Here is a 25,943-nt window from a genome sequence, read left to right as displayed (position 1 = left end):
TAGCATGACATAAGTTTGTTCAGAACCCAAGATCATCTATACCTTTGATGAACGCAGGAGACAGATTGCTTTCTACATTTAAAAGTCCTGGAAAACACTGTATTTAATCTTTAGGTACTGAACTCCTAAGTACATGGTTCTGTACTGTGGCATACAGGAACAAGCAACATCTGTTGAATATTTCTGCAATTCAGTTGACAGAAAAGAGATTAAGCAAAGTAGTAAATACTGCTAGTACACCAGATTCTTCTTCCTCCTCCAGCATTTCCTGCTCAGGGTTATTTGCTCCTCCTGAGTCTCGCTACGCAAGACTAAACTTCCAAAGCAAGTTTGGGCAGATATAACATAGGCAGGGCAGGGCAAGGCAAAACTGAAATCACTCTGTCTTACTGAAAAATAATTCCTAAGCAAGCTTGAATAGCTTCCATGCTAACTCACCCTAGATGAAGTACCTTTTTTTTCATTAATATTTGTAGTAATAACTAACAAGCCTCATTTCTTTATATAAGCTAACAGCCTATCTCCCAAAGTTGAGGTGAAAAAATCCATTTTTCAGTAGGATAGTTCACCATGACCTAGGAGTTATATACTGAACTCTCATGTTACAATACCCGTCATCTCAAAACATGCGTACAACGTGCAAAATGCATTTCAATTTGCTACAGTTCAACTATCTAATCAATATTAATAAGAAACTCATACCTCAAGTTTGTTTTCTGCCCAGCGGCTGCTCTGCAGCTAGCATTAAACATACTGTTTATCCAGTAAGATTTATGTGCAAGAAGCATCTCATTTCTCACACCCCTTAACAGAATTTATCAGTAATGCATAGGATCAGTTGGCTACTAAATTATCTATTATGGTATTACTGTGTTGCATAAAGTCAACAAAAGCATATAACCATGCTAAAATCTACTCCAGTTGCTTGTGATGCTAGAAAGAGGAGTTCCCCTTACGTAAGGAGTCATACTAATAAACTTTTAGTCAGAAGAAGTGCAGAACTCAAAGCTGCTCAAACTGACAAAAACAACCTGCTCCCAGGCCCTTCTCTCGAGACTAGCTCCCTTCCTCATCGTCAAACATCCCATCTGCAGTCCACTAGGAAGGGTAACTGCTACTAAGGACAGAGTATTCTCCAGGACCTGACAAATCTCACACCAAAACCCTCGTGTGGAATATCTTAAATGTTTTAGAACCCTCCACAGCAGCAGTTTAGAAGTCCCTTTCCTAAAGCCACCATCCTGCTGCTTTTATAGAAGTGCAGTAATTCAGATTTCACGTACTGTCCGTGCCATTTCCCCCTCCATCATCTTCAAATTGCAGCTTCTACTTGCGAGTCAACTGCATCGTCCACAAAAATAGCATTCTACCTATCAGTAAGTGTAGCGTCACATGCTTGGTTTGAGAGCTTAATCGTAACAGCTCTCTTCCTTCAGAGCACAGTATCATGACTTTGCAAGAAAAAGGACAGATACTCGCTTGGTCGAGATCTTCAGCATTAAGGGTCTGTTAGTAACAAAAAAGGGAAGTTACGATACTCATCAAGTTAGAAGTTTTAAACCTGCATAACACGAAAGCCATAAAGGAGAGACGGCAGCGACGTTCACACCAAGCCGCTTCGAAAGCGACTCGTTGCCCAATCCCACAGTGGCCGAGAGCAGAGAGGGCCCCCGCTGCCAAGTGCTTCAATTTTTCAAATACCTCCGCAAACCTCAAGAACTACCGGTTCTCAGACACTAACATGGCAGGTAGGACCGGCTCTCGCCGGAGGCGGCTGACAGAGAAAAAAGGCACAGATAAACAACACTCGAGGAAATCTTACCGCCAACTTCGCTCGGTGCCCCCCGCCGCTCCCAGGGCACCAGCCTTCCCCCCGCAGACCCCGCACCTCTACCCCCGCACCCAGCTCTGGGCAAACCTCCCTCCCCAGAGTTAAACGTAAATAAATACAACCTACCTACCCTCGGCCCGGTCCCCCGGAGCGCTGGCCCCGCCGCGCCGCCCGCCTTCCCACTCGCTTCCCTGAAAAACCAAAGGGTTTTGTCAGGCCCGGGCCGGCGGGAGGGCTGCGGGGCGGCCTGGCCTCGCCTTCTTCCCCCTCCCTGCCGCTCCCCGGCCCTCCTCCTCCTCCTCAAAGCAACGCGGGGGGGGGAAACCAAGCGGTGCCGCGGAGGGGGGGGGTACGAGCGCGCCCCTACCCGGCCAGCGCCCCAGCTCCGCCGCCCGGCTCCCGCTGCGGCCCCGAGCCAGGCGCGGCGCGGCGCGGCACTGCGCAGGCGGCGGGCGGTAACGGCGGCCGCGCTCCTGGGACATGTAGTCCCTCGACCGGAGCCGGGCGGAGCGGGGGCCGACGGCGGAGTGGCGCTCCGTCGGCCCCCGCTCCGCCCGGCCCCGGCCTATGCCTCCCCCTCAGGCGATGGAGCACCCCCCGTCCCAAAACCCACGCTGAGGGTGGAGGGTCCTTGGTGTGGGCTCCGTTGGGTTGTGTCAGGGGGGGAATTGGGCATTGCGCAAGCTTTTCGTGGTTTGGTAAAATCAATCCCTGTTGCAGAGGCTATTTAGGTAGTCGGCGCTGATCTATAGGACATCTCGATATGGCGCGTTTCATCTCTAGGTGCTTTACAGACAGGTCGGCTCCATCGGTGTCAGCCATTACAGGGGTCAAAAAGCCCGGAGAAAGTTGCTAACAGGCGGGTATGCCAAGTGCGAAAGCATGGCTCCACGTGGAGCAATCTAGCCTACAGAATAGCAATTGCTTCATCATAAATAGTAACAGACGTAACTCTAGCCTGAGACACAATTAATGCAATGCAGTCACACAGGATGATTTTCACTTTGCCCCTCTTTTCAAGATTCTCGGAAAACGAACAGCTCTTACTGACACCTGACAGGGCCTGGTACAACCGCGCAATTGACAACAAGAGGCTCAGGCTGACAGAAGAACATGGTAAGGTCACAGCGCGATTGAACTGCAGGGACAGGGATAGAGTCCAAAACCCCAGCTCCCGACGCATGTGATTGCTCCTCATAACACACTTAAGTCAAATATTGTGCCCAGTAGAAATACCAGGGAAAACTAAATAGCAGAACGTAATTTATTACATGAAAATTTGTCCCAACAGGGGATTTAAGAAGCCTGTTCTCCACGGGGAAAAAAGAGATCGTTGGAGACACATAAGTACCATTTGCGGTCTGGGTCGGTACTGCATAGCTCCCTTGGGGAGCCCAGTCACAGCGTACAGCGTTAGCAATCGGCTGAGGCCCCGAATGTCACCCGGCACTGCAAACCCACCGGGACGGACGAGTTCCCAGGCACCCTGTGAAGAAAGGCATGGTACCCAGACTTGACGGTGATTTCAGTGGGAAAAGGACGCTTCTTGAGTCACCACAGCTGCTTGCTTTTTATGCCCAAGTTATCTGCAAAGCTCTTCCCAACAGGCAACAAAACAAAAGCCAAAACATTGTCTATGTGCCTTTTTCTTAACTGACACAGTTACTGCCCTGAATTCTCTTCTCTGATAAAAGAGAATGTCTTATGTAACTGAATTTTTTATATCCAAGTAACATTTTAGAAACAACTATGGCAAACTGAAATGTAACAAAAAAACATTCAGCAAGCCCAAACACAAAACGCACCAGCAAACTGTTCCGTCTGGTACCACACAGCCAGCCACCATGCTGTAGTCCCAACAGTAACGCAGAATACCGGCTGTATTTACCACAGCACTCCCCCTAGAGAACTGAGGAAAATGAGCCCAGGGCCTAGAAGTATGAAACTGCCCCGACCCCTGCCTTGTCTGCACAAGGGTTCCTAAGAAGAAATAAAATGCTTACATTATTTACAGTTCTCAGGATACATTATTTACAGTATCTCTCATTACTAGGAGATAATGCTCTTTCAAGGACTAAGCTCGGTAATTTGCATCAGACAGCTCAGGATTTTTAAAAGGAGAAAATCAAATCAACGGGAATGTAATGCAGATATAATTCCATTAAAAAATGAGAACCACAGATATAAAGGACACAAAATATGCTTCAAAATAGGAAGAACAGTATCAAGATCAAAATGGCATTTCCAGATGTGTCGAGTAACAACAAAGTCTTTTGACAATGTCTCACTTCATAATCGTAAGAAATCCTGGCAGCTGGGCCAGGCCCCGCTGGCACAAAAGGTAACTTATAAATAAAAGTCATTTACACTTACAGAATGCTGCCTGAGAGCGGTGTCTCTCTCTATTTGTAGCCACTTTTTTTATACTACAATTACCTGAAATTATTTTTGCTAGATTTCAGATCTGGTATCATCCAAAGGTGAATGAACAACTTTTAGTTTCTCATCTTACGTCACTCTTCAATCACCCAAAACTTTCATTTTTAATTTGGAATTCTGTAGTTTTAACTTTTGCTTTAAAATGTGATTTTAAATATACACAGGTAGATTACATATGTATGCATGATCTGCAGATGCGCAAGCCAACAGATGGCAGAGATGCAGCCAACCAGGCCTGTTACCTACATAATGTAGGGGTGATCTGGGTGGATCTACACTCCCAAGGACTGTGCCTTCACCCTCCTGTGGAGTTTCCCATCCCAAGAAGCCAAAGGGCTGATGTAACACTGTGTAGTGAGTTACATCTGAGTGAGGTCATGGTGACTCGGTGTCGAGACATCACGGTTCAGAAGGTGGCAAGTGCCTTCCTCGAGCGACCTGCTGGCTCCCCGGTTGGGGCCGGTGCGAAGCACAGTGCGCCTGCCCAGGGACAGGCTCCGGATGGGGTCCGCGCCCCAAGGTGCACGTGGAGAAACCCGTGTCTCCTCAGGGCTGGCCGCCCACGTTATCACTTTGTCCCCCACACTTCTGCGGCTGCTCAGGGATGGGGGCTCGCGGGTGTCTGCCCACGGGCTCAGAAGGCGCCGCTGGGCCTCCCCTACAGGGGGATGTGTCCACTCAGCCAGGGCCAGGCCCCGGCCCCCCGGCCGCCGCAGGGCTCCTGCCTCACCGTACCTCCCTCACGGGGTCCCGGGGGCGACGCCAGGGCCAGGGGCGCTACCAGGACCGCTGCGGGCGCCCTGGGGCGGGAAGCGTCGCGGGTGCGCGGGCCGCCAGGGCCGACCCCCCGCCATGGCTCCAGCCCACCCGGGGTCGGTAACCATGGAAACTTCCAGAACGTCCCCCCGTCCCCTGCCCTGGCCCCGCCATGACGGCCGCCCCCAGCCAATGGGCTCCCTCCGCTTGGCTCACGCTTCCCTGTTGATAGGTCCGCGACGCCGGCGGGGTGAACCAATGGGATGGCAGGAGGGGGGCGCGCCAGGCATGTCAGAGGGACCGCCTCATTCTCGCCAATCAAGGAAGGCCAGCTTAGTGGCAGCCAACCAATGGAGAGGCTCCAGCAAGGGCTCTGCAGCCAATGGCGAGCCTCCACGAAGGAGTAACAGAAGGTATATAAGGGCGGGCGGCGCGGCCTGGGCGCTCAGCAGCAGTTGGGGGCGCGGCGGGCCGGGCGGTGACGGTAAGGGCGGGCGGTGCGGGCCTGGGGCGGGCGGTGCGGGCCTGGGGCGGGCGGTGCTGCCGGCCGCGCACGTGGCGCCTCCATTTTGTGACTGGCGGCTTCTCGGCAGGGTGGCGCGGGCGAGCGGACGGCATGAGGCACCTCCTGTTGGCGTTGCTGCTGCTGGGCGCCGCGCGGGCGGAGGACGAGGAGAAGAAGGAGGACGTGGGCACGGTGGTGGGCATCGATCTCGGCACCACCTACTCCTGGTGCGTGAGGCACGGGCCCGCGGTGGGGGAGGGAGGACGGAGCGGCTGAGCCCCCCCCGGGTGGGGGGGGCGCGACTGGGCCTGTGGGCCCACGGGGAGTGCTGGGCCCCCGGGTTGGGGGGGGCGGCTGGGCCTGTGGGCCCTCGGGGAGTGCTGGGCCTCGGGGTGTGGGGGGGAAGCGGGCTGTGGGGCCCGGGGAGGGGGGGAAGGGAGCAGCGGAAGGGGAGGGTGCAGGCCCCAGCGCCGCCTGACTGCTCCGCTGCCCCGCAGCGTGGGCGTCTTCAAGAATGGCCGCGTGGAAATCATCGCCAACGACCAGGGCAACCGCATCACGCCGTCCTACGTGGCGTTCACGCCCGAGGGGGAGCGCTTGATCGGGGACGCTGCCAAGAACCAGCTTACGTCCAACCCCGAGAACACCGTGTTTGATGCCAAGCGGCTCATCGGCCGCACTTGGAACGACCCTTCCGTGCAGCAGGACATCAAGTACCTGCCGTTCAAGGTGGGCCCCGAACGCGGAGGGGTGGGTGGCAGGAGGGGGGCCTACATGTCCGGTCAGAAGAGTGGGCTGCGGATGCTGCCTGCCTTCCTCTTGCCTGAGAAAGGCGAGGCTACTGAATCATGGCGCCATTTTGAGCCACCCTGCAGAGGGTTAGGGTGCAGTGATGTGGCTGTGGTGTACAGACAACAGTTCCTTGTGTTAGCTAGCGTTCAAATTATGTCTTGTTAAATAGAGGCTTTGCTTAATCTTAAGAGAGAAAGAAACACTTGGACAAGTGGGGATGATTCTAGGAACTGTTGGAATAGAACAGTATACGTTGTTCTTTTCAGGTTGTTGAAAAGAAAGCCAAGCCCCATATTCAAGTTGATGTTGGAGGTGGACAGACAAAAACATTTGCTCCTGAAGAAATTTCTGCTATGGTCCTGACAAAGATGAAGGAAACTGCAGAGGCGTACTTGGGGAAGAAAGTAAGTTCATGAGTGCTGCTAGCAAGAACTTAAAGCAGCAGCTTTATAAAACTAAAGATCTGTGAATCTGTGGACTAACCTTGCAATCCTAAACTCTGTTCCCTGTGCTGGCCCCTTTGGCAGCCCTGTTGAATGGGCGCAGCTGATGGTGGGTTTTTACATCTCTTTAAAGAACAATGGGGTACTTGTTACCAGCATTGCTATGGTTATTTACAAGCTATGTGCTTTTTTTTTCATTTCTATAACAAAATTCTGTCTCTTACTCCTTATTCAGGTTACCCATGCTGTTGTTACTGTGCCAGCCTACTTCAATGACGCTCAGCGTCAGGCTACGAAAGATGCTGGTACTATTGCTGGGTTGAATGTGATGAGAATTATTAATGAGCCGTAAGTAGCCTAACCTATCCTGCCTGCTGGGGAGGTGGGGGGTGGTCGTCCTAGTTTTCTGAATGGGCTGTTCCCTATACAGCACAGCTGCTGCCATTGCTTATGGATTGGACAAGAGAGAGGGTGAGAAGAACATCCTCGTGTTTGACTTGGGTGGTGGAACTTTTGATGTCTCCCTCCTCACAATTGACAATGGAGTCTTTGAAGTTGTGGCTACTAACGGCGACACTCACCTGGGTGGAGAAGACTTTGACCAACGTGTTATGGAACACTTCATCAAACTCTACAAGAAGAAAACTGGAAAAGATGTCAGGAAGGATAACAGAGCTGTGCAGAAGTTAAGACGGGAAGTGGAGAAAGCAAAGCGAGCCTTGTCATCTCAGCACCAGGCTAGAATTGAAATAGAATCCTTCTTTGAAGGAGAGGATTTCTCGGAGACACTTACTCGAGCCAAGTTTGAGGAGCTGAACATGGTAAGTTGAGAAAGGTAAAGTTACACTGCCTCAGCTCTAGATTGGAGACTTGTGAATGTGCGGTAATTTCATGCTGTGACACTGCCCTTTGGGGTATAAATAACTTCCTGCTCGCACTAAAAAGCGGGCAGCTGCTCCTTGCCAAGGTAGCTGGGGCTGTGTGTATGTTGGTGACAGCTGAGGTCTCATCAAGGCTGGTCATAAGCCAGTTGATGTTCCTCCTCTATAGTGGTTGTCCTTTGTACCCTAAGGCCGCATAATTCAGAGGCTAGGCACGTGGGAATACAGTATTACAGCCCTGGGTGTTTTTTGTCTTCCTAGGACCTGTTCCGTTCCACTATGAAGCCTGTTCAGAAAGTTCTGGAAGATTCTGACCTAAAGAAGTCTGACATTGATGAGATTGTTCTTGTTGGTGGCTCTACTCGCATCCCCAAAATACAGCAACTAGTTAAAGAGTTCTTCAATGGGAAAGAGCCTTCTCGTGGCATTAACCCAGACGAGGCTGTAGCCTACGGTGCCGCTGTCCAGGCTGGCGTTCTCTCTGGGGACCAAGATACAGGTAATGACACTTTCCCTGTCACTTCAAGAGCGTGTTGACTCTGAATAGTGGTATTAGTTATTGACAAATGTAGTAGAACTTCTTTTCCAGTCCTTGAGAAGTTCAGTGCCTCTGAGGCCTCAGGATCCTGTTTGCAGTGATGAGATGTTCCGTTTCTTCCAGGTTGAAGTCATGTCAGTCTTGCCCTTGATCTCTTACAGGTGACTTGGTGTTGCTTGATGTCTGTCCTCTGACACTTGGCATTGAGACTGTCGGAGGTGTAATGACTAAACTGATCCCAAGAAATACTGTTGTCCCCACAAAGAAGTCTCAGATCTTCTCCACGGCTTCTGACAATCAGCCAACTGTGACAATCAAGGTCTATGAAGGTAAGTGTCACCTGTGGTGGACCATGTTGACAGCTGGAATCTGTCTATAGGACTCTAATATACTTCCTACTGTCTTATCACAAAGGCTGTAGAGATTTCTATATGGTTGTGGATATCTCATTGTGGAGAAGAGCTTGGTAACAGTGCTAGCTTTCTGAAGCTGCTCTGATCTGGCTTCTTGACCTGCATCAAAAGCTGTTACTAGAATTGTTTTCAAATGTATCTCTTCCCATGGTCCTATTCTGGAGAGCTCTTCAGAGTAAGAGGTGATCCTGTAGGAGGTGTCTAGACAGATGTCAGGTTGCAATTAAAACCTTAGCTTTAAGAAGAGTGTAGCTCATGGTTTCACAAAGTACAAACCACAGCTAGGAAAGATGGAAACCGTATCTAATTGTGTCTTCTAGGTGAGCGTCCCCTCACCAAGGACAATCATCTTCTGGGAACTTTTGATCTCACGGGAATCCCTCCTGCCCCTCGTGGTGTCCCCCAGATTGAAGTTACCTTTGAAATAGATGTCAACGGAATCCTACGTGTCACAGCTGAAGACAAGGGCACTGGGAACAAAAACAAGATCACAATTACAAACGATCAGAATCGGCTGACGCCCGAAGAGATTGAGAGGATGGTTAATGATGCTGAGAAGTTTGCTGAGGAAGACAAGAAGCTTAAAGAACGCATTGACGCCCGGAATGAGCTGGAAAGCTATGCCTATTCTCTGAAGAATCAGATTGGGGATAAAGAGAAGCTGGGTGGTAAGCTGTCATCTGAAGACAAAGAAACAATAGAGAAAGCGGTAGAGGAAAAGATTGAGTGGCTCGAGAGCCATCAAGATGCAGACATTGAAGACTTCAAAGCAAAGAAGAAGGAGCTGGAGGAAGTTGTTCAGCCGATTGTTAGCAAGCTCTACGGAAGTGCAGGCCCTCCCCCAGGTGAAGAGGAGGCAGCAGAGAAGGATGAGTTGTAGATAGTGGCATCTCCGAATGTTGTGTGTGTGTATATATTGGACTCAGGAACACTTGTTTAAAATATTGAACTCTTAATTTGGAATGTAACTTTGAATCTTCACTCGTGAGTGGAGCTGGAAACGCTAGCCCAAAGTGGCTGTATACTGCTTTTCGTTAGCAGTTGCTCGATGTCTAGGGAGGGAGGGGTAGTGGGGGGGAGTGTAAATGCGAAATGGGTTTAGAAGTACTGGCAGTGGAAGCGCTCTATTTAACAACTCGGTCATGTGAATTTGGTGTAGAACTTTTCTACCTGAAGTGACCACAATAAATTTGTTATTTACACTGGACTTGGTTCTAGTTTGTGTTTTCCATTACCTAGTTAGAGCAGCTGGTTTTAACCAGGATGTGGAAGCACAGAGCCCTACCATGCTACTACTATTTTAAATACTGGTTAAAAGATATTTCAGATTTTTTTCCTAGACACCTTAGAAGTTATTTGGGTAACTTGCAGTGATCTTATTTAACCCAGCTTAGGTAAGAATTACAGCTCTACCCCTCACCTGCTCCAGGCTCAGCAGCCTGTTCCAGGGGTGGGGAACAGGTCGTGCAACAGCTCCGGAAGTTTGGCACCCATTGCCCTTGGTTGGATGGGAACCCCTGACAAGCACTACAGCCTGTTTCTGAAGTGTGCTGGTGTACCTGGAACTGTAGTGAGGTTTATGATGTAATAGATCCTTACAAGGAAGGGGGGGTCAACCTGAATAATATCTGAAGCGGTCTCCCCTTGTGCAGCTTCACTAGAGCCTGCAAGCTGGTGGGTTATCAATTGGAGCTGCTCACCTGCATCAGAGGGGTGATGCAAACTTAAGTGCAAAGCATGTGGGGGAGAGGAGACTAGCTTAACAAATACAATTTCCTGCAGTATTAAAACTATTTTTAGGAGCTTTACTAGAGTCTCACATGAGACAATGGACAAGTTTTCTGAATACTGAAAACTAGTCTACACCTAATAGATTTTCTTTAAAGGGATGAGATAAGAAATTGAACCAAGTACAGAAGGAGCTTTTGTGCCTGCTTTAATACCTCTTTAAAACCACTTGGCACTTTATGTTTTTCTTGGTGTGGGAGACACTTTTTTTTTCTTGTTTTCATTCATTCACTCATTTTCAAAAGAATGAAAGCTAAAACTCAAATCATTCCCCAAAACCCCTTGGTTTCCAGGTAACGCTGTGGCTTTGCAGATAGAATTGTTTCTGTAGCCAACAGTAGGTGAGTTTGTTCCAGTGGAAAGCTGACCAGACACAGCGCAAACCATGCCAGGCTCTCGCATTCCAGCAACCTGTGGTCAAGTGACAGCAAGCAGCCGCCTGCCCCAGGGAACGCTGTATCTAGTCAGCAGGACTGCCAACAGAGACAGCACCTGTACCTCAGGTGTGTTAGCACAGTGCCATCCGTTTGAGGGTAAGAATTTCTTTATTGGAAAGAAGAATTAACTTAATCTGATAGTACTATAAAAACTGTGTAGGAAAGGGTGTTGCTGTGCAGGACCACAGCTCTGCTAGTCAATCAGACTAACGACACAGTCCCTGTATATTTCCCCCTGTGTGTCCATCCCTCCAAATATTAACAGTAGATGCACGACTGCGTCTTCAGCACGCTCCTCGTCCTGGCTGTTCTGGAGGGGGCCGGCTTCGTCACCCGCTGACACAGTTGACTCTTTCCCAGCTTTGTCTTCCCAGGCGACAGCTCCTGTGTCTCCGTTCCTGCTGGCCCGCCAGGGAATGACGCACATGGCATGGTCCAGCCTCCCAGCGGGCAGAGGGGAATCGAACTGTAGGAGCGTCCACTGCTGCTTCTCTGCAGTGCAAAGATACACATTCACATCTTCAAATGTAGCTTACAGGCTTAAAAAGCATGCTGGGACAGCGACATCATTCATTAGACCAATTTTCAACATTATAGAGCATTTCAGCGTTTAGCCTTGTACTGATGTAACCCCAGTGCAATGACACTGACTACTAGGAGGGCGAAGTGCAGGAGCTGGGGGGTAATGCATTTTCCAACACACTGGCATTTACCATTACACAGCTGAGAGAAGTCTCCCTACCTATGTGATACTTGTACGTAGTATCTAGCGTCCCGTCTGGACCTATTCCACCAAAAATGTACAAGTGGTCTTTAAACACAGCTGATGAGTGGGATGCCCGTCCTCCCGGGACGTCACCTGTGGCTGGTATCTTAACCCATCTCATGTCATCTGTTGAACAAGAACATGTCTATGCTTATGCATTATAAAAAAGTTTTGTTGTTTTAAACAAATACGGTAATATTTTAAGCACTTATGAATTGATCTTTTAGAAGAAGGTTCCCCAAAATCAAAACACATCACACAACAGCTATTGCTCTACAGTACCTATATCCATACTTACTTATATCAAAGCAGAACAGATCATTGTAAAAAATATCACCAGCTAAACCTCCGTGTATGAAGAGTTTGGTCCCGACTGCAACCACAACGTGTCCATGCCGAGGAGAGGGGGGATCACCGTGAGTATCTGGCTGGGACCAGGTCAAGGTGGCTAAAAATGGGAGTACACGTGCATCAGGAAGGCAACTCTGGAAGCTCTACAAACCCAGAGCCCTGCTGAGGCTTCCTAAGGAAGTGCTTCCTGTGGGGTCGGAGAAGAGTTAAAGCACAGGCAAGCCCTCTGACAGAGCTCTCTGTGCTGTCTGGGTCACCCTGTAGCAGGACAGATTAACTCAAACTGGAAAGAAACCCTTTCTGGTGTGCACAGGGCCATGAGGATGAATGGGACAACTCCAACACTACACGAGCAGCACAGGATGATGCCACCACGGAAAGGAATCAGCTGTTGGGCAAATGTGACAAACCACTCCCACAGCATTCCTCATCCCAGAGTTTTACGCTGCCGTTTTGGCCCAAATTCCCAGTGACCACGTGAAGATAAGTGCATGTCAACAGCAAGGAACATCCACCCACCCATCCATTTAAACTCGTAGCCAAAGCAGGGGCCCAACACTTCCACGTCTTTGATAGAATCTGAAACGCAGACTGCACATTCAACAGAGGATGGAGTCCACCGTTTGGCATAACAGCCCTTCGTGCATCTCGAGGTACCTGTGTCAAACACGTGAAGCTGCTGGTCTGTAACGGGTTCTGCTCCTTTCTCTCCCCCTCCAAACACATACAGACAGTCTCCTATAGCTGCTGAGGATGTGTGAAACGTCCTAGGCAGTGGCTGAACACCACTCACTTCAGGACTCTCCCAGGTTCCTATTTCTAATTAAGACATTCGATTAACAAAGTAATCAACACGGCAACAGAAAACATGCTCCACTGCCCAAGTGACAGCCACCATGATGGAGCCTGGCAGCGGCTCTGTGGTGACCCGTCCCGCAAGCCCACATCTCCCGCAGCTCCGTGTCTCGGAGCCGGCCCCGGGCCCCGCTCCTGGGGCACGGTGGGGCGAGCGCAGAGACCGAATTCCGAGGGGAGCCCTGAGTGACTGAGCCGCCCTTTGGACCGGGCGGGCCGGCAGTTCGGGGCCCGGTCTTCGGGCACTCACCCAGGTCCAGCACCTGGACGCAGCTCCGGTTCCCCGCCGGGTGGGCGCCGCCGAAGACCCAGAGGCGTGGTGGGGCGGCGGCGGGCAAGAAGGTGGCGTGCTCGTAGCGCGGCCGCAGCCCGCTCCAGCCGGCCGCGGCCCAGCGGTGCGCGCCTGCGGGCGGCGGAGAGCGCGGTCGGCAGCGGCCCAGCGGCCCCGCGCTCCCTCCCGCCCGGCCCGGCCCGGCGCGGCCCTCACCCAGCTCCACGAAGTGGGCGTCCGCGAAGGCGCCGGCGGGGTCGGCGCCGCCCAGGAGGAGGACGCGGCCGAGCCCGCCGCCCGGCAGGAAGAGGCAGCCGTGACCCACGCGCCCGCGGGGCCGGTCACCGCGCGGCGACAGCCGGTACCTGCGGGCAGCGAGGGGCAGCGCTCAGGCGGGGGGGGCCGAGCCGGGCCGACGGGCTCCCCGCCCCACTCACCACTTGGCCGGCTGCGGGCGGCGCCCCGGTTCCAGCAGCGGCAGCGCCCGCGGCCCCATGGCGGGGCGGGCCGGGCCGCTCGGCGCTCACCCGAGGGCAGCCCCGGGCGGAAGCGGCTGCCGCCTTCCGGCCCGCGCCCGACAGGAAGTGCCTCGGACTTCCGCTGGCGTCGGCGGCCCGCGCCGCTCCCCGGAAGTGCCGGGCCCCGCTTCCGGCCCCGAGCCGCCGTCCCAAGATGGCGCCGCTGGACCTGGACAAGTACGTGGAGATCGCGCGGCTCTGCAAGTACCTGCCCGAGAACGACCTCAAGGTGCGGCCGCGGCGGGCGGGGCGGGCCGGGGCGGGAGGGCCGGGGCGGGCCCGGTGCCGGTGCCGGTGCCGGTGCCGGTGCCGACCGGCTCTTCTCTCGCAGCGCCTCTGCGACTATGTGTGCGACCTGCTGCTGGAGGAGTCCAACGTCCAGCCCGTCTCCACGCCCGTCACCGTCTGCGGGGACATCCACGGGCAGGTAACGGGCGGGCGGCCCCGCGGCAGGCCGCACGGCTGCCCTCGACCTCCGACCCGCCCCTGTACTGCCGGGTCCGGTGCCGTGCCTGCCCCACCGGCGGGCGCAGCCCTGACCCGTCTGCTTTTCCCCGCAGTTCTATGACCTGTGCGAGCTGTTCAGGACCGGCGGTCAGGTCCCCGACACCAACTACATCTTCATGGTACGTGTGCGCTGGGCTCGCCCCTCTCTCTTGGCCGGTGTTTAAAAAATGAGCTTAAGGTTTAAGTCCTGATACGCTCGTTGAGTTTCAGACCTTGCCTGTGAGTTGTGTTTGCTTTTGCTGTTTGGTTACTGCGTACGGGTTGTATTTTGTTGGGTAAAGCACGAGCTACGCGGTGTACAGCGGCACAGGAAGAGCGGAGCTGTGCCGGTCGGGCAGCAGCGTCCTGCCTCGGCAAGGGTCTGTCGCGTTGTGTGTCGGGGCAGCTCTGGATGCGTGCGGTGGCGTAACGGCAGCATGCCAGTTCAAGCCCGAAACTCCCAGTGACCAAGGAACATGTTCTCATAGATCCAAGCAGATCCCAGCTTCCCTTCAGCGTTAGTTTTCTTTATGCACTGCGAGAAGTTTAGAATGGATGTATCACTTTGCATTTTTCCGTTTGACTGTTTCTCCATTTACGAATATTTTTTTGACTTGCAGGGTGACTTTGTAGATAGAGGTTATTATAGTCTTGAGACTTTCACTTACCTTCTTGCACTAAAAGCTAAGTGGCCTGATCGTATCACACTGTTACGAGGCAATCATGAAAGCAGGCAGATAACACAAGTGTATGGATTTTATGGTAAGTCTTTATCCAAACGATTTCTGAATGGGGGCTAACGTGTAATAAACGAGTACAGCATCTTTTCCTTTGGAAACCTGTTTTGGATGCAGCGCTACCTGGGGCTTTCCTGGGACTGGATGGGAAGTGGGCTCGCTAGAACTTGAATGTTATCATTTGTTAACGTGATAGTTGTGTTCGTGAAGTAGAACATGTTTTAGTCCAGATCTCGCTGCTCTTTTCCTCCACCATGTGGGTTTTCTGTTTGTTTTTTCGTGCCACGTTCCATTTTAGAGACAGAAAGAGCATATACTTATACAGAATGTGCTTTGGTATCTTGGAAGGTTCTACACGAAGTCATGGTGTTGCTGTAATTCCCCTTAAGTTTCAGTATAACTAAAAATCAGTGTCACGTATGGGGTTTGCTGTGAAAGTCATTTATTGTCAACAGTGAGCATCTGGGGAAATGCCACTGGCAAGAAATAAGCAACAGAACAACTGTTTGAAAAACTGAGGGAGTTAAATTGCTTGGAAACTTCTTTGATGTTGTGTGAGGCTTTGATAAAACCTGAGGAAATTCTGGAAAATACCTAACGCCTGCCACAAAGAATAATGTCTGTTACATACTTTCTTTTGGATAATGTGTCAACGAGAGCAAGTACAAACGTTCACAGGTCGCTTAAGAAATGCCTGCCCGTCAGGTTTATTGCCACGTTCGTGTAGCTTTAAACAAAGCCACTGTAACTTCCATTTGTGGTAAGAATATCTTCTGCTAGCCCTGGTCAGTTCATGCTTTCTGCCCCATTCTCCTGTATAAAATTTGCAAATTTAAGCACTTGGCTGGTCTGGTCAGGGGTCAGTTCGCAGCCGTGGGCAGCAGCAAAAGCATCGTCAGTGGCGTTGCGTGAGACCCCGTTTTCTCTGCACTGCCCGGCCTGTTGCTCGGTAAGCGAAGACCAAGAGGCACCTCGGTCCCTTCCCGCGGGTGGGCCTGGCCGGCAGCGGCACAGAGCGCTTCCCGCCGGCCGCTTACCGGTGCTCCGGATAGGGTTTGCATTATACGTCTGACTTTAGAGTTCTACTGTAAGTGTTTGCCTCTGAATTCCTTCTGATCCATTAAGAAGAAAAAAATTCTCTATTTAACAGATGAATGCCAAACCAAATATGGAAATGCTAATGCTTGGAGATACTGTACCAAAGTCTTTGACATGCTCACAATAGCAGCTGTAAGTGTAAACACCACATTACAAAAATACAAGTCAATTGTCTAAATGTGACTGCTAGAATGAGTGACCTTTAAGGGTCACACTGGTAGCGTTCTGGGCTGGGTTAAAATACTGAGTATTTCACACGTGTCTTTTTTTCTCCAGTTAATAGATGAGCAGATTCTCTGTGTGCACGGTGGCCTCTCTCCAGACATCAAGACGCTCGATCAGATTCGAACCATTGAGCGTAATCAAGAAATTCCTCACAAAGGCGCCTTCTGTGACCTGGTTTGGTCTGACCCAGAAGATGTCGACACGTGGGCGATCAGCCCCCGAGGAGCAGGCTGGCTCTTCGGTGCAAAGGTGACGAACGAGGTAATGATGCTGTTGTGTGCCACGTAAAGGGATTGCCGGTATGAGATAAACTGAAGTGTTCAGCTACAAGTTTGATGTTTACCCTAGCGATGAATAGATCAAGCACACTGTGAGATGATGAACTTTCCTTCTAAGACCGCTGCAAGTCCTGGTGGTGGAGAAGGTTTGCTCAAGCCAACTTGAGAAAACAGGCCATTTGAACTTAAAAGCATAAATACAACTGCCAGATGTGATAATACCGATCTTGCTTTTAAAAAGTATAATGCAGTGGGATTAACTAGTATCACTAGGGCTTGTGTAGACTACTTTTCTAAGGATTTAGGAGAAAAAAAAAAACCCAAACATTTTTCTTAACAATTCTTGACTTAATTTTTGTTACTTTGGAAAACAGCGAGCAGACTTCTCAGGGCTAACACACGCTGACCTTCCCAGGCTCCTGAATTAGCTGCGTTACGAACGCCGCGCTCGTGCCGTGCGCTGTGTCTTTGCCCTTTCTGCAGCACGTTCAGGAGGGACTGAGCCTTGCGGGTGGCAGAGACTGGGGCATCCCAGCTGTCACCGGTATCTCACTGGTGTTTTCCGCTGGTCTCAAAAGCCAAATAGTTTTTTTCAGCGCACTGGGTGAAAAAGCTTCTCTTTAAGCCCTTACGGCATGCGTGGGCCAGGGCTGCAGCTGGGAGAGGGCCGTTGTGTGGCAGTGGCATGCAGCTGCGCGGAAGAAAACTGACCTTCCTTTTTTCCTTTACAGTTTGTTCACATCAACAACTTAAAACTCATCTGCAGAGCGCACCAGCTAGTTCATGAAGGCTACAAATTCATGTTTGATGAGAAATTGGTAACGGTATGGTCTGCTCCAAATTACTGCTACCGCTGTGGAAATATTGCATCAATCATGGTCTTTAAAGATGTAAATACAAGAGAACCAAAGTTATTCCGCGCAGTTCCAGATTCAGAACGTGTAATTCCTCCTAGAACGACCACACCGTATTTCCTCTGAGACCCTTCCCTGCCTGCTGTCTCCCTCTTCCCCTGTACTGTCCCTTTACAATATACTTTTTATTGAGCACTTTGCTGCTGAAATGCTGCCTCTTGCCTTTTTTATTTTTAAATTATCTAAATTTATTGTGTATTATGGTGTCTGTAGCAAGTTTCTTTTTTTCCCCTACCCTAGATTAATTTCAGAGTATTTGTAATATGTCCTTGAAATTTATACCACTGCATGTAGTTCTTGCGTATTTCTGGGTTTAGATGAAACGTTTTCCTTCTAACAACCGTGATTCCCGGGAAGCAGCTCGGTCCCAGCGTGGTGTTCAGCTTTTTTGTTTGGTAAGTTTTAAGAAATTTCAGCAGCAAAGTCGCTGCCTGGCGTGCCCGTGGGACCGCGAACGCCCGGGGCCTCCCCGCAGCTTGTTGAGGTGGGGAGATGAGGCGGGCCAAGGGCCGCTCCCCCCGGTTTTGTTCCGTTTTCGTAGGAGTCCAGTTAAAAGTGACCAACCTGCTACAGCTGTTGAATTTGTACATTAAAATAATTGTTCTGATTTTTTTCAATGCCTTGTATTTTTAATGAAGTCGTACCTTACATGAGCCCCAGCGCGGGGGTGACTGTCACCCGCCGGGGCGGGGCGGGGCGGGCCCGGCGGCGGGTTCCGGTTCCGGTGGGGGCGGGGCGTCGGTTCCGGTTCCGGTTCCGGCCCGGGTGGGGCCCGGCGGCGGCATGGCGCGGAGCACGCTCTCCTCCCGCTTCCGCCGCCTCGACATAGACCAGTACGACGAGAACCGGTTCGTGGAGGAGCCCGAGGAGGCGGCGGCGGCCGAGCCCGACGCCGGCCCCGAGGTGGAGGCGCTGCTGAGGCAATATCCTTTGGGGCGGGGGGGGCGGGCGGGCCCCGCCGCCTCCCGCCTCGCTCGGGCCCGGCCCGGCCCGTCCGGCGGCGGCGAGCTCGCCCTGGCGCCCGCCGAGCGCAGCCCCCGCCGCGGCGAGGTGCGCCCGTGGTGGCCAGGTCCCCGCCTAAGTCGCCCCGGGCGGCGGGGGCGGGGGGAGCGGCCGCCGAGCGCAGCTCCTCTCCCGCACGGGCGGGACGTGGCCCCGGAGTTGCGGTGTTGTTATAAAGGCGCAATTCGCCCTCTTTCGCGAGGCTCGGAGTCGTTACGCAGAGCCGCCGGCGGGGCCGGGGCTGCTGGCGGAGCCGTTTGAGTCCTTGACTGCCACGCCGCACAGGGGACGCGCTGCGGGCTTTCCATGCCGCCATAAGGAGCTCTCCTGTCAACACGAAGAACCAGGCGATGAAGGTAACCGGGGCTGGGGCGCGGGCTGGGCGGCGGGCTCTGCAGCGGCTCGCTGGGGAGCTCCGGAGTGACGCAGCGTTACCCCAGAGATGTGATTAGCACCCCAGCGCTGCTAATGAGCCACGCAGCAATATGCCGTGTGTTCTGCAGAGGCGATCCGCTTGTGCTCACCCCTTCCTTCTGCTCTCCTGGAACCTGAAGTGAAAAACGTTCACCTACTTGGTTACAGAAATAAGCCAGCCTTCAGCGTAGCCACCGGTCCTTGGAGCATGCTTGTGGAACACAAGTCTTGGGATCGTTTCCAGCTTTGGTGGTTCTCACGTTATTCTCCTTTCCTTGTCTTTGCAGGAGCAGGCCCAGGGAACCATGCTTAAAGTCCTCACGTCTTTTAAAAGCAGTGAAATAGAACAAGCAGTGAATTCCTTAGACAGAAGTGGTGTTGACTTGTTAATGAAGTACATTTATAAAGGATTTGAAAAGCCAACAGAAAATAGCAGTGCAATATTACTTCAGTGGCACGAAAAGGTATGTGTTTGGTGCTCTCTTGGCTCAGCCACACTCCGCAGGGTCCTTGTCAGGGCTTTTGCGAGAGCCCCCACACAAGAAGCCAATGATGGCAGGGGGCTCATCCCCGAGCAGCGCAGTGACTGGCATTTCCTTTTGTCTCTGGTCTCCTTGAGCTGGGACTCGTTAAGCTTTTGCCTGCACGTCAAAGCTGACCCTCAGCCAGGGGGAGAGGCGAGACTTGCGGCAGGGCACGTCTACTGGAGGAAGCATTGCACTGCCTTCTGTGTCTAATGAGCGCAGTGGCCGCACCAAGGAGAAAGCTGGGAGCGGGGGTGTGGGTGGTTGAACGGCGTGGCTGTCAGCGTTCCGTTGTAGCCGAGTATTCGGCTGAGGCAGTGCTCAGGCTGGCTCAGGTCTGGCAGTTTTCATCAGACGATGCTGTTAGCGGCATACATGTCACAGCTCAGAAACAGGGTTTAGCAAACCTGTTTGGTTTGCACAGGAGAGGCTTTTGAGATCTCCAGGAAGATTCCACTGGGATGCGGAGCAGTCCTCTCGCATTTTTGTGAAATGACCGTTGGGGAGGTAGGCTGCGTTCATCAGCGGCCCCTTGGATGTTCCCTCTCTGGCGGATCAGGCTCGTGAAGCAGCTGCTCGGTGCCACTGCCCCCAGGCAGGAATCCGAGTGAAATGACTTCATCGTCCACAAGAGCAGGGGTTTTAGCTGCAGCACTGGCTGTCAGTGCTCCTCCTAGGAAAAACGATCCCTAGGAATGCTGCAGCTCCCTGTACACCGGCGCTGTAGCAGTGCAGCCCGCTGCTAATGCTGGTGTCGTTTTCACAAAGTACGGGTTTTTCCTGTGATATGTAAAGACAGAACTTGTGTAGTGACTCCAGCTATTAGCAGCTGTCTCCAGCTTTGCAGAACCTTGACAGGGGAGGAGGAGGGGATTTCTGAGGACAGCAAAGAACATTTTCCTGCTTGATTTTTTTTTTCTTTTTTTTTTTTTTCCGTTTTTTTTCTGTTGTTGTTTCCACTGGAGACTGTTTTCAGGTAACCATGGGTGGGTGCTCCCAGTGTGCATCGTTACACAACAGCACGCTGACTGCAAAGATGACAGTGCTCAGAGCACGTAGGCACATGTAAAGCATCTTGTCCTCTCTGTTTTGAAGGGAACAGGGCAGGTCTGAAGTAGGCCGGGCAGGGTTAAAGTCTTGCTTGTGTGCTGCTTTTTGGCACTACCGGTAAGACGTGTGGCTTGCTCAGAGAGGAGTCAGCTGCTCAGTAGCAGTACCCGTCTGTCCTCTGGAAAAGGCCCGGCTGTTGTCCCATGTATATCAGGTTTGGTAACTCGGGAGCGTTGACATGCGTACAACGCGTGCAGATACTGCTCCGAGTGGATGCTTTGCATTCATCTGTTTCCTAATGACAGCGAGGTGTCTCATAGTGTTGATCACTGTTCTCATTTCATACATTGCAATACCCACTGGGCTGTATCTGAATTATCTCTGGAAAGTAAACGCGCCTCATTTTAAGCAGTCAGCTTTAACATTTATTTTTTCATAATCACATCCATCTTCTTCTAGACTTTAGAAGAATACATTATTTACATTGAGGGATGCACATGAAACTGAAACGAGCCCTCCTCCTTTCCCATTCAGGGATATGGGAGGTGAGACATTCTGCATTGTCAGTGACATGCGAATCGTTCTCTAGATCCAAAAGATGGTTTGTTAGATTTCGGAGAAAGTAATTTTCCCTTCAGATTTAGTGGTATATGGGTTACTAAATTATTGTATTATGGTTTTGTCTACCCTTCAGTCCCTTGGTTCTTACGTCACAGAGTACATTTATAGAGTATTACTATATATGTACTGCAATAATTTGAGTCAAAGATCACTCTCATCCATATTTACAGAGGGGAAGTGAGGCACAAACTTCCCAAGATCGGAACAAGCAAGGATCTGAGTTCAGGTCTGAGCTCCCCCAGTAGCCTTTTAACTGTCGGCCTAAATCATTCAGAGAACTGCAAAGAGGGGTCAGTGTGCGAATGTAGAGCTTGTCACCGCAGGAAGGTAAAGGCGGCAGCAGGGCAGAAGGCACCTGCAGAGACATGAGAGGTGGAACAGCCCGAGAGCTGTATTTCCTGTTCTGGTGGTAGCCAGCATGAAGAGTTGCGTTGTGGTCTGGGGCTGCGCGAGCGAACCGGCCCGTGCGAGCCTTTGTGTGCTGGAGCAGTCGCAGCGAGAGAACCACCGCTGCCCGGCTGGGGGGCAATGCAGTTTCATCATGGAAACCTGACGCTGCATGATGCAGTTTAGTACCTGAATGAAACGACTTAAAACGTCTTTAATGTCTGCATGTGCTAGAGAAAACAAATACATTTTCCCCAATTAGCTGCGTAAAGATTTGAGAGCAAAAAAGGGGCAGAATGAGGTGGAACAGCCCAAGCTGCCTATATGTGAAAAGCAACTTTTTCGAGAAGAGCCACATACCCTTCTGTTACTTACCACGTAATTGTTTGTTCTTTTAAGATGCCTTTTGCGTGCGATGCAGTGGCTGGCCTGCGTGACGCAGTGACTCTGTGTAACACCTTTCTCCTTTTCCCATCCCCACAGGCATTAGCAGTAGGTGGACTAGGTTCCATAGTAAGAGTTCTTACGGCAAGAAAGACTGTTTAAAAGACTATTAACTTGAACCAAGACGACGATCAGTGTTGGACTCCGAAGAAGGAATCAGCTGAAATGACACTGGTCCATCTTTATTAGAGATTGCAATCTACTGAAATACTACGGAAACCTCCTCTTGGAATGCTTTTAACCTTAAAGGTGGGGGAAGAGTAAAGGTATTCCTGCATATTCTGACTACCAAATACAGGAGCCAAGACATCCTCCTGAGCCCTTCTTTAAAAGGCAGAGAGAAGGCACACTCCTGCCTCCTATTACTGTAAGTGAACAGGTATTTTCAGATGCTGCTTTATCGAAGTGTGGTGATAAAAGATCCTGTGTGTACTGCTTATTTAAGAGGTAGCTATGTCCTTGGCAGATGCAAGATCCTGACAGCTTATGGGTGGGAGAGTGTTTATCAGAGTGACGGTTTTGTACGTATGGTCGAAGGACTAATTGGACTATGGGGTTGGTTTCATTGTAAAGTGCCTGCTGCATCAATAAAGTTCTTGGATCACATGAGTGAGTTCATTTTTCGCTAAAATGTAATTCTGACTTATTTAAAAGCAGGCCAGCGATATACCAATTCTAAGCTAAGTGTCCACCTTTGCATGAATGCTCTTTACTGCAACTATTTACAGAATTTGTCCTCAAATCCAGCTATGCTGGCTGTCAGGAGTGAGACCAAGCTCAGTTGTTCCAATCAACGCTTCTAAGATGCAGTGAATATAAACATAATCACCCATGGGTTTGATTTTTATATTCTTGTCCATCCTAGAAATTCAAGAAAATACTTCAGAACTTAATAACTTATTTATATATTAAGTGTGTCCTTTTGCAGGACCTAAGTAGAGCAAAATGAGCTGCTTCCTTTGAGTCAGTATGCACAGATGTTTTATCCTTGATTTGTCCAGACAGAAGGACACAACTACTCAAACCATCGCTGTCTCCACCGTCAGTTACAGCACGCTTGGCAAGAGCGCTGGGGTTGTACAGCGTCCCTCTGGGGCTGGCGCTGTGTGCCGCGGGTCTGGCAGGGTGCTCTGCCAGGAAGGAGCCTTCCTTTTGGCACAAACGAGCGTACTGCAAGTGAAGCAGCTGCTCAGGGAGGCCCTGCTCCCTTCAGTCTTTGTTTTTATCAGCTGCTAAAAGTGCAGCAGCAGCTGTCCCTGGTGAGAGGTGATTTTAGGAGACAGAAGCACTCTGCCTCATTCCTGGCCTAACTCCCTATGAGAAATAGGAGCCTTAATTACATGGCTGACACACCCATTCTTACCATGGGCAGAAGGTGGGGTTTGTTTCATGCTTTAAACTTTAAATAGCTATAGCATCCCAGTGGAGATAACCAGAACCATAAAGAGAAAGAAATCAAGATTAGGGGTTTGATCCAAAATGTATTGCACCACAAATTTCATAGCGTTTCATAATACAATCCATATTTACAGCATAGAAGGAAAGAAATCCAATGGCCATAGAAAGGATTATGTATACCACTGTTTTTATACAAGGGAAAGTGCATTAGCTTTTTAATATATGTATACACATCATTCTTGCTCTGATATCTAAAGAAAATTCAACACTTAAGAACTAGGTCTTATGGTAAGTTGATCCTGTGTGAGCTTTGGGATCTTAAAATTGAAATTGTGTTAGTGAATATATAATCTAAGATTTTATGCTGTCACTCCTTATTCTAGGCTGCCTATACGGCTTTTCTTACTGTTCAGCAGTAACCTTTCAAGCCAGGATCAACATAAACCGATCAGTCATTCAGCAGGCATCAGCGTGAGTAGAGGGAATCCTGTCCCCTGGTCTCGGGTCCCACAGAAATAGGCCAGGGCAAAGGGACATTCTAAAGAAAGAGACCTTGGAGAATAAAATCTTCCCAGAACCAACAAGGTTATCCTGCCCCCGCTTTGTTTCAGTACAGGAGCAATTGATAGAAACCCACTTTTTGATTGTCTATTTTCATATTAGAGCAGAGTTGTCCTGTTCCCATAAACTTCCTTAGGACATCAAGTGCCATGGATCGGGTTACTAAAGACTGTGTTTGGACAAGCTTTAGTGTACTAAATAAATCCCGTTGGTTTTCTTAACTTTCAATAAATATAACCTAGTTCTAAACTGAGGAGTGTCACTTGTGCCAAGGTAATAGCTACTGCGAGTACCTGTGTCTGGGATATGGCTGATGAAGAGAACTGGGGAGGTCAGCCAGGGAATAGATTTGCAGCACGTTTACTGCTCTGGTAACTGACCTCACGTGGAAGGATATTTTCATCTTTACCACAGCACGAGTGTGCATGGAAGCAGGGAGCAGCTCACGTGCTGTAACTCCAACATCTCGACTGCCACCACAAAGGTCATTCAGACCCCCGTTAGCAAAGCAAAGTTAAAAAACTGAACAGTGACTGTATCTCCACTAAAGGACAGGTTGGATTTTCTTGAATATATTTAATAAAAGTATTGTTAGTAACACAAACCTCATCATAAGAGAATTACCAGAATTGCAGCCTGCTCATCGAATTCCATACATATGTAATTTTTTGAAAATATGTCCCATTTTTAAGAAGTCAGACTTAATGCTGCTTCCCATTTTCATCTAGATTTCGCAGTGGTGTTAATAACTACGGGCAAAATTGTGCTTCCACTCTGTGAGGCAAGTGCCACCTTGGTCCCCTTTTCTTAAGGGGGAAGGAAAGCAAGCTGCTGGAACCGAGATTTATTCATTAAGAGTTGAATTTTGCCCTCAAAAACAAAAACCTCATGAGCAGCATTTCTTTTACCATGTAGTTAGGACACATTTAACAGCCCACTACATGTTCATAACAGTTTTTAAGCATCAGTATTTGAAGTACAGAAAACCACAACCAAAGAGGCAGATACTGGTTATGAAGATTTGTTGCTAGCAGACTTGGAAGAAAAAAAAAAACAAAAATCAAAGCGTTTAGTACCAATATTCTTCACCCTTTGTCACTAGTTTGTTTGTTTTGTTTTTTTTTTTTTTTTTAAATAAAAGGTATTTTCAGTGTGCATTTACAATACCTGGAATTCAGCTTTAAAAATTTAAAATGGTTTACTACCCCTTCTTCCCCACGCTAACAACCTATGGTACAGGCTAATAGATTAGTTTTAAAGGCGACTGAGTATTAGGTACTATAATTAAGACCATTTTAAATATTATTTTTCTTTAAGAAAAGTAAAATCAGACAACTCTAAAGTTGTGCTCTCAAATTAAATAATCATCATCAACATGCAGCCTTCAGGACTGCAGGCCAGGATATATGCACCTTAAATTACACAGTGATATGAAAAAATGCAAACTATTAGTTATGTCAGTATAACAAGGCAAGGCAGATTTCTTTTTTGGTTAAAGCTCCTGCTCCTGTTCTTTGAAAGGCTTTCAAACTGCCACAAACTCAATACAGTACCGCCAACATTTTTTTTCATTGCTTGCGTTCCACAGCGAGACAAAGCAGCTGTACTGCACCTAGAGTTACTCAACTCTAGCCCTCCGTAACAGAAGCTGGAATCACCGTAACAGATGCACGTGTTAGAAGCTTGAACTGCCAGCACCGGTATTAGTGAGGTTAACATTACCCTTTGGTGCCAAGAAAACAAGACCGATGAGCACAAGGAGCTGACTTCCATTAAGAGACCATGGTCCCCAAATCCAACCCAGAAGAGGTGTTTCAGTTTGTAGTGAAAATTTCTCCTTGCACAGTATTAGTTTTGTAAACAGTGTCAAAAGTTTTTTTACAAAATACTGCAATGACAGTGATTAAGACACACCTGAATTAGTGTGTTCAGCGTTCTTTTCACAGAAAAAAGTGGCTAGATGCTGACTGCCCATTTTCAGGTTTCCTTAAGGCCACAATGTCCTTGGGCTCGAGATAGACGGCCGGATACTGCCTTTAGGAGATGGCTTTGACCCAAACCATGACATCTAGGATAGGAAAGCACAATACACATTATGCTACGTTCACACTTTTAAAAAGCTGAAGATTTGAAAAAGAAAGAATATGGTACATAGGCATCTCCCCATCATTTGATGGAAAGAATTATTTATAGAACAGAACGCTGTAGACTTCAGACTGA

The 25,943-nt window shown here is 49.9% G+C and overlaps 6 protein-coding genes across 22 annotated transcripts in view; 3 read left to right on the top strand and 3 right to left on the bottom strand.

Moving 5' to 3' along the window:
* The window catches only part of GAPVD1 (GTPase activating protein and VPS9 domains 1), a 47,491-nt gene extending 45,223 nt beyond the window's left edge, over positions 1-2,268 (bottom strand). For 2 of the 10 annotated variants that reach the window (XM_075170890.1, XM_075170891.1), the window contains exon 1: positions 1,962-2,129. The gene's annotated coding sequence lies outside the window, so the exon portion shown is untranslated. Of the gene's footprint in view, positions 1-1,957; positions 2,134-2,198 lie in introns of those variants that run through there. The other 8 variants (XM_075170892.1, XM_075170894.1, XM_075170895.1 and 5 more) reach the window with 7 other exon arrangements.
* Positions 2,269-5,299: 3,031 nt separating this feature from the next.
* On the top strand, positions 5,300-9,805 carry HSPA5 (heat shock protein family A (Hsp70) member 5). 2 transcript variants are annotated; one of them, XM_075170882.1, is made up of 9 exons: positions 5,300-5,510; positions 5,620-5,758; positions 6,029-6,260; positions 6,590-6,727; positions 7,002-7,114; positions 7,197-7,587; positions 7,909-8,146; positions 8,347-8,514; positions 8,919-9,805. In XM_075170882.1, the coding sequence occupies exons 1-9, from the start codon at positions 5,315-5,317 to the stop codon at positions 9,476-9,478; spliced, it is 2,175 nt and encodes a 724-aa protein (XP_075026983.1). In that variant the 5' UTR covers positions 5,300-5,314; the 3' UTR covers positions 9,479-9,805. The 2 variants fall into 2 exon arrangements, with proteins under 2 accessions (XP_075026983.1, XP_075026984.1); XM_075170883.1 differs by having other exon boundaries at positions 5,394-5,439.
* A 1,107-nt stretch (positions 9,806-10,912) lies between these two features.
* Positions 10,913-13,633, bottom strand: RABEPK (Rab9 effector protein with kelch motifs). Its single transcript, XM_075170884.1, has 7 exons — positions 13,504-13,633; positions 13,283-13,431; positions 13,046-13,198; positions 12,598-12,759; positions 11,888-12,037; positions 11,566-11,715; positions 10,913-11,315 (listed from the first exon to the last, which is right to left on the bottom strand). The coding sequence occupies exons 1-7, from the start codon at positions 13,560-13,562 to the stop codon at positions 11,017-11,019; spliced, it is 1,122 nt and encodes a 373-aa protein (XP_075026985.1). The 5' UTR covers positions 13,563-13,633; the 3' UTR covers positions 10,913-11,016.
* Positions 13,634-13,682: 49 nt separating this feature from the next.
* Positions 13,683-17,939, top strand: PPP6C (protein phosphatase 6 catalytic subunit). 2 transcript variants are annotated; one of them, XM_075170886.1, is made up of 7 exons: positions 13,683-13,813; positions 13,916-14,011; positions 14,145-14,210; positions 14,691-14,832; positions 15,958-16,037; positions 16,182-16,391; positions 17,140-17,939. In XM_075170886.1, exons 1-7 carry the CDS (start codon positions 13,739-13,741, stop codon positions 17,386-17,388), a joined length of 918 nt encoding a protein of 305 aa, XP_075026987.1. In that variant the 5' UTR covers positions 13,683-13,738; the 3' UTR covers positions 17,389-17,939. The 2 variants fall into 2 exon arrangements, with proteins under 2 accessions (XP_075026987.1, XP_075026986.1); XM_075170885.1 differs by having other exon boundaries at positions 13,692-14,011.
* Positions 17,940-18,043: 104 nt separating this feature from the next.
* ARPC5L (actin related protein 2/3 complex subunit 5 like) lies at positions 18,044-22,373 on the top strand. Its single transcript, XM_075170887.1, has 4 exons — positions 18,044-18,246; positions 18,609-18,680; positions 19,026-19,202; positions 21,804-22,373. Exons 1-4 carry the CDS (start codon positions 18,106-18,108, stop codon positions 21,864-21,866), a joined length of 453 nt encoding a protein of 150 aa, XP_075026988.1. The 5' UTR covers positions 18,044-18,105; the 3' UTR covers positions 21,867-22,373.
* An 852-nt stretch (positions 22,374-23,225) lies between these two features.
* The window catches only part of GOLGA1 (golgin A1), a 19,898-nt gene continuing 17,180 nt past the window's right edge, over positions 23,226-25,943 (bottom strand). For all 6 annotated transcript variants that reach the window (XM_075170873.1, XM_075170875.1, XM_075170874.1 and 3 more), the window contains one exon: positions 23,226-25,791. In XM_075170873.1, coding sequence (XP_075026974.1) covers positions 25,711-25,791 — 81 coding nt within the window. In that variant the 3' untranslated portion in view covers positions 23,226-25,710. The remainder of the gene's footprint in view (positions 25,792-25,943) is intronic.

Source organism: Calonectris borealis, chromosome 21 (genome assembly GCF_964195595.1).
Source record: "Calonectris borealis chromosome 21, bCalBor7.hap1.2, whole genome shotgun sequence".
Lineage (NCBI taxonomy): Eukaryota > Metazoa > Chordata > Aves > Procellariiformes > Procellariidae > Calonectris > Calonectris borealis.
The sequence above is the reverse complement of the archived record's forward strand: the minus strand, read 5'-3'. Positions and strand labels throughout refer to the sequence as shown.

Coding starts and splice junctions, on each gene's coding strand:
- ARPC5L (XM_075170887.1), top strand. CDS start 18,106: ATGGCGCGGAGCACGCTCTCCTCCCGCTTCCGCCGCCTCGACATAGAC. Junction 18,247..18,608: donor TGGAGGCGCTGCTGAGGCAA/TATCCTTTGGGG, acceptor CCACGCCGCACA/GGGGACGCGCTGCGGGCTTT. Junction 19,203..21,803: donor TACTTCAGTGGCACGAAAAG/GTATGTGTTTGG, acceptor CCATCCCCACAG/GCATTAGCAGTAGGTGGACT.
- RABEPK (XM_075170884.1), bottom strand. CDS start 13,562: ATGGGGCCGCGGGCGCTGCCGCTGCTGGAACCGGGGCGCCGCCCGCAG. Junction 13,199..13,282: donor CGCCCACTTCGTGGAGCTGG/GTGAGGGCCGCG, acceptor CGCCGCCCGCAG/GCGCGCACCGCTGGGCCGCG. Junction 11,316..11,565: donor TACGTACAAGTATCACATAG/GTAGGGAGACTT, acceptor TTTGCACTGCAG/AGAAGCAGCAGTGGACGCTC.
- HSPA5 (XM_075170882.1), top strand. CDS start 5,315: ATGTCAGAGGGACCGCCTCATTCTCGCCAATCAAGGAAGGCCAGCTTA. Junction 5,759..6,028: donor CTCGGCACCACCTACTCCTG/GTGCGTGAGGCA, acceptor GCTGCCCCGCAG/CGTGGGCGTCTTCAAGAATG. Junction 8,515..8,918: donor GACAATCAAGGTCTATGAAG/GTAAGTGTCACC, acceptor TGTGTCTTCTAG/GTGAGCGTCCCCTCACCAAG.
- PPP6C (XM_075170885.1), top strand. CDS start 13,739: ATGGCGCCGCTGGACCTGGACAAGTACGTGGAGATCGCGCGGCTCTGC. Junction 14,211..14,690: donor ACACCAACTACATCTTCATG/GTACGTGTGCGC, acceptor TTTGACTTGCAG/GGTGACTTTGTAGATAGAGG. Junction 16,392..17,139: donor GTGCAAAGGTGACGAACGAG/GTAATGATGCTG, acceptor TTTCCTTTACAG/TTTGTTCACATCAACAACTT.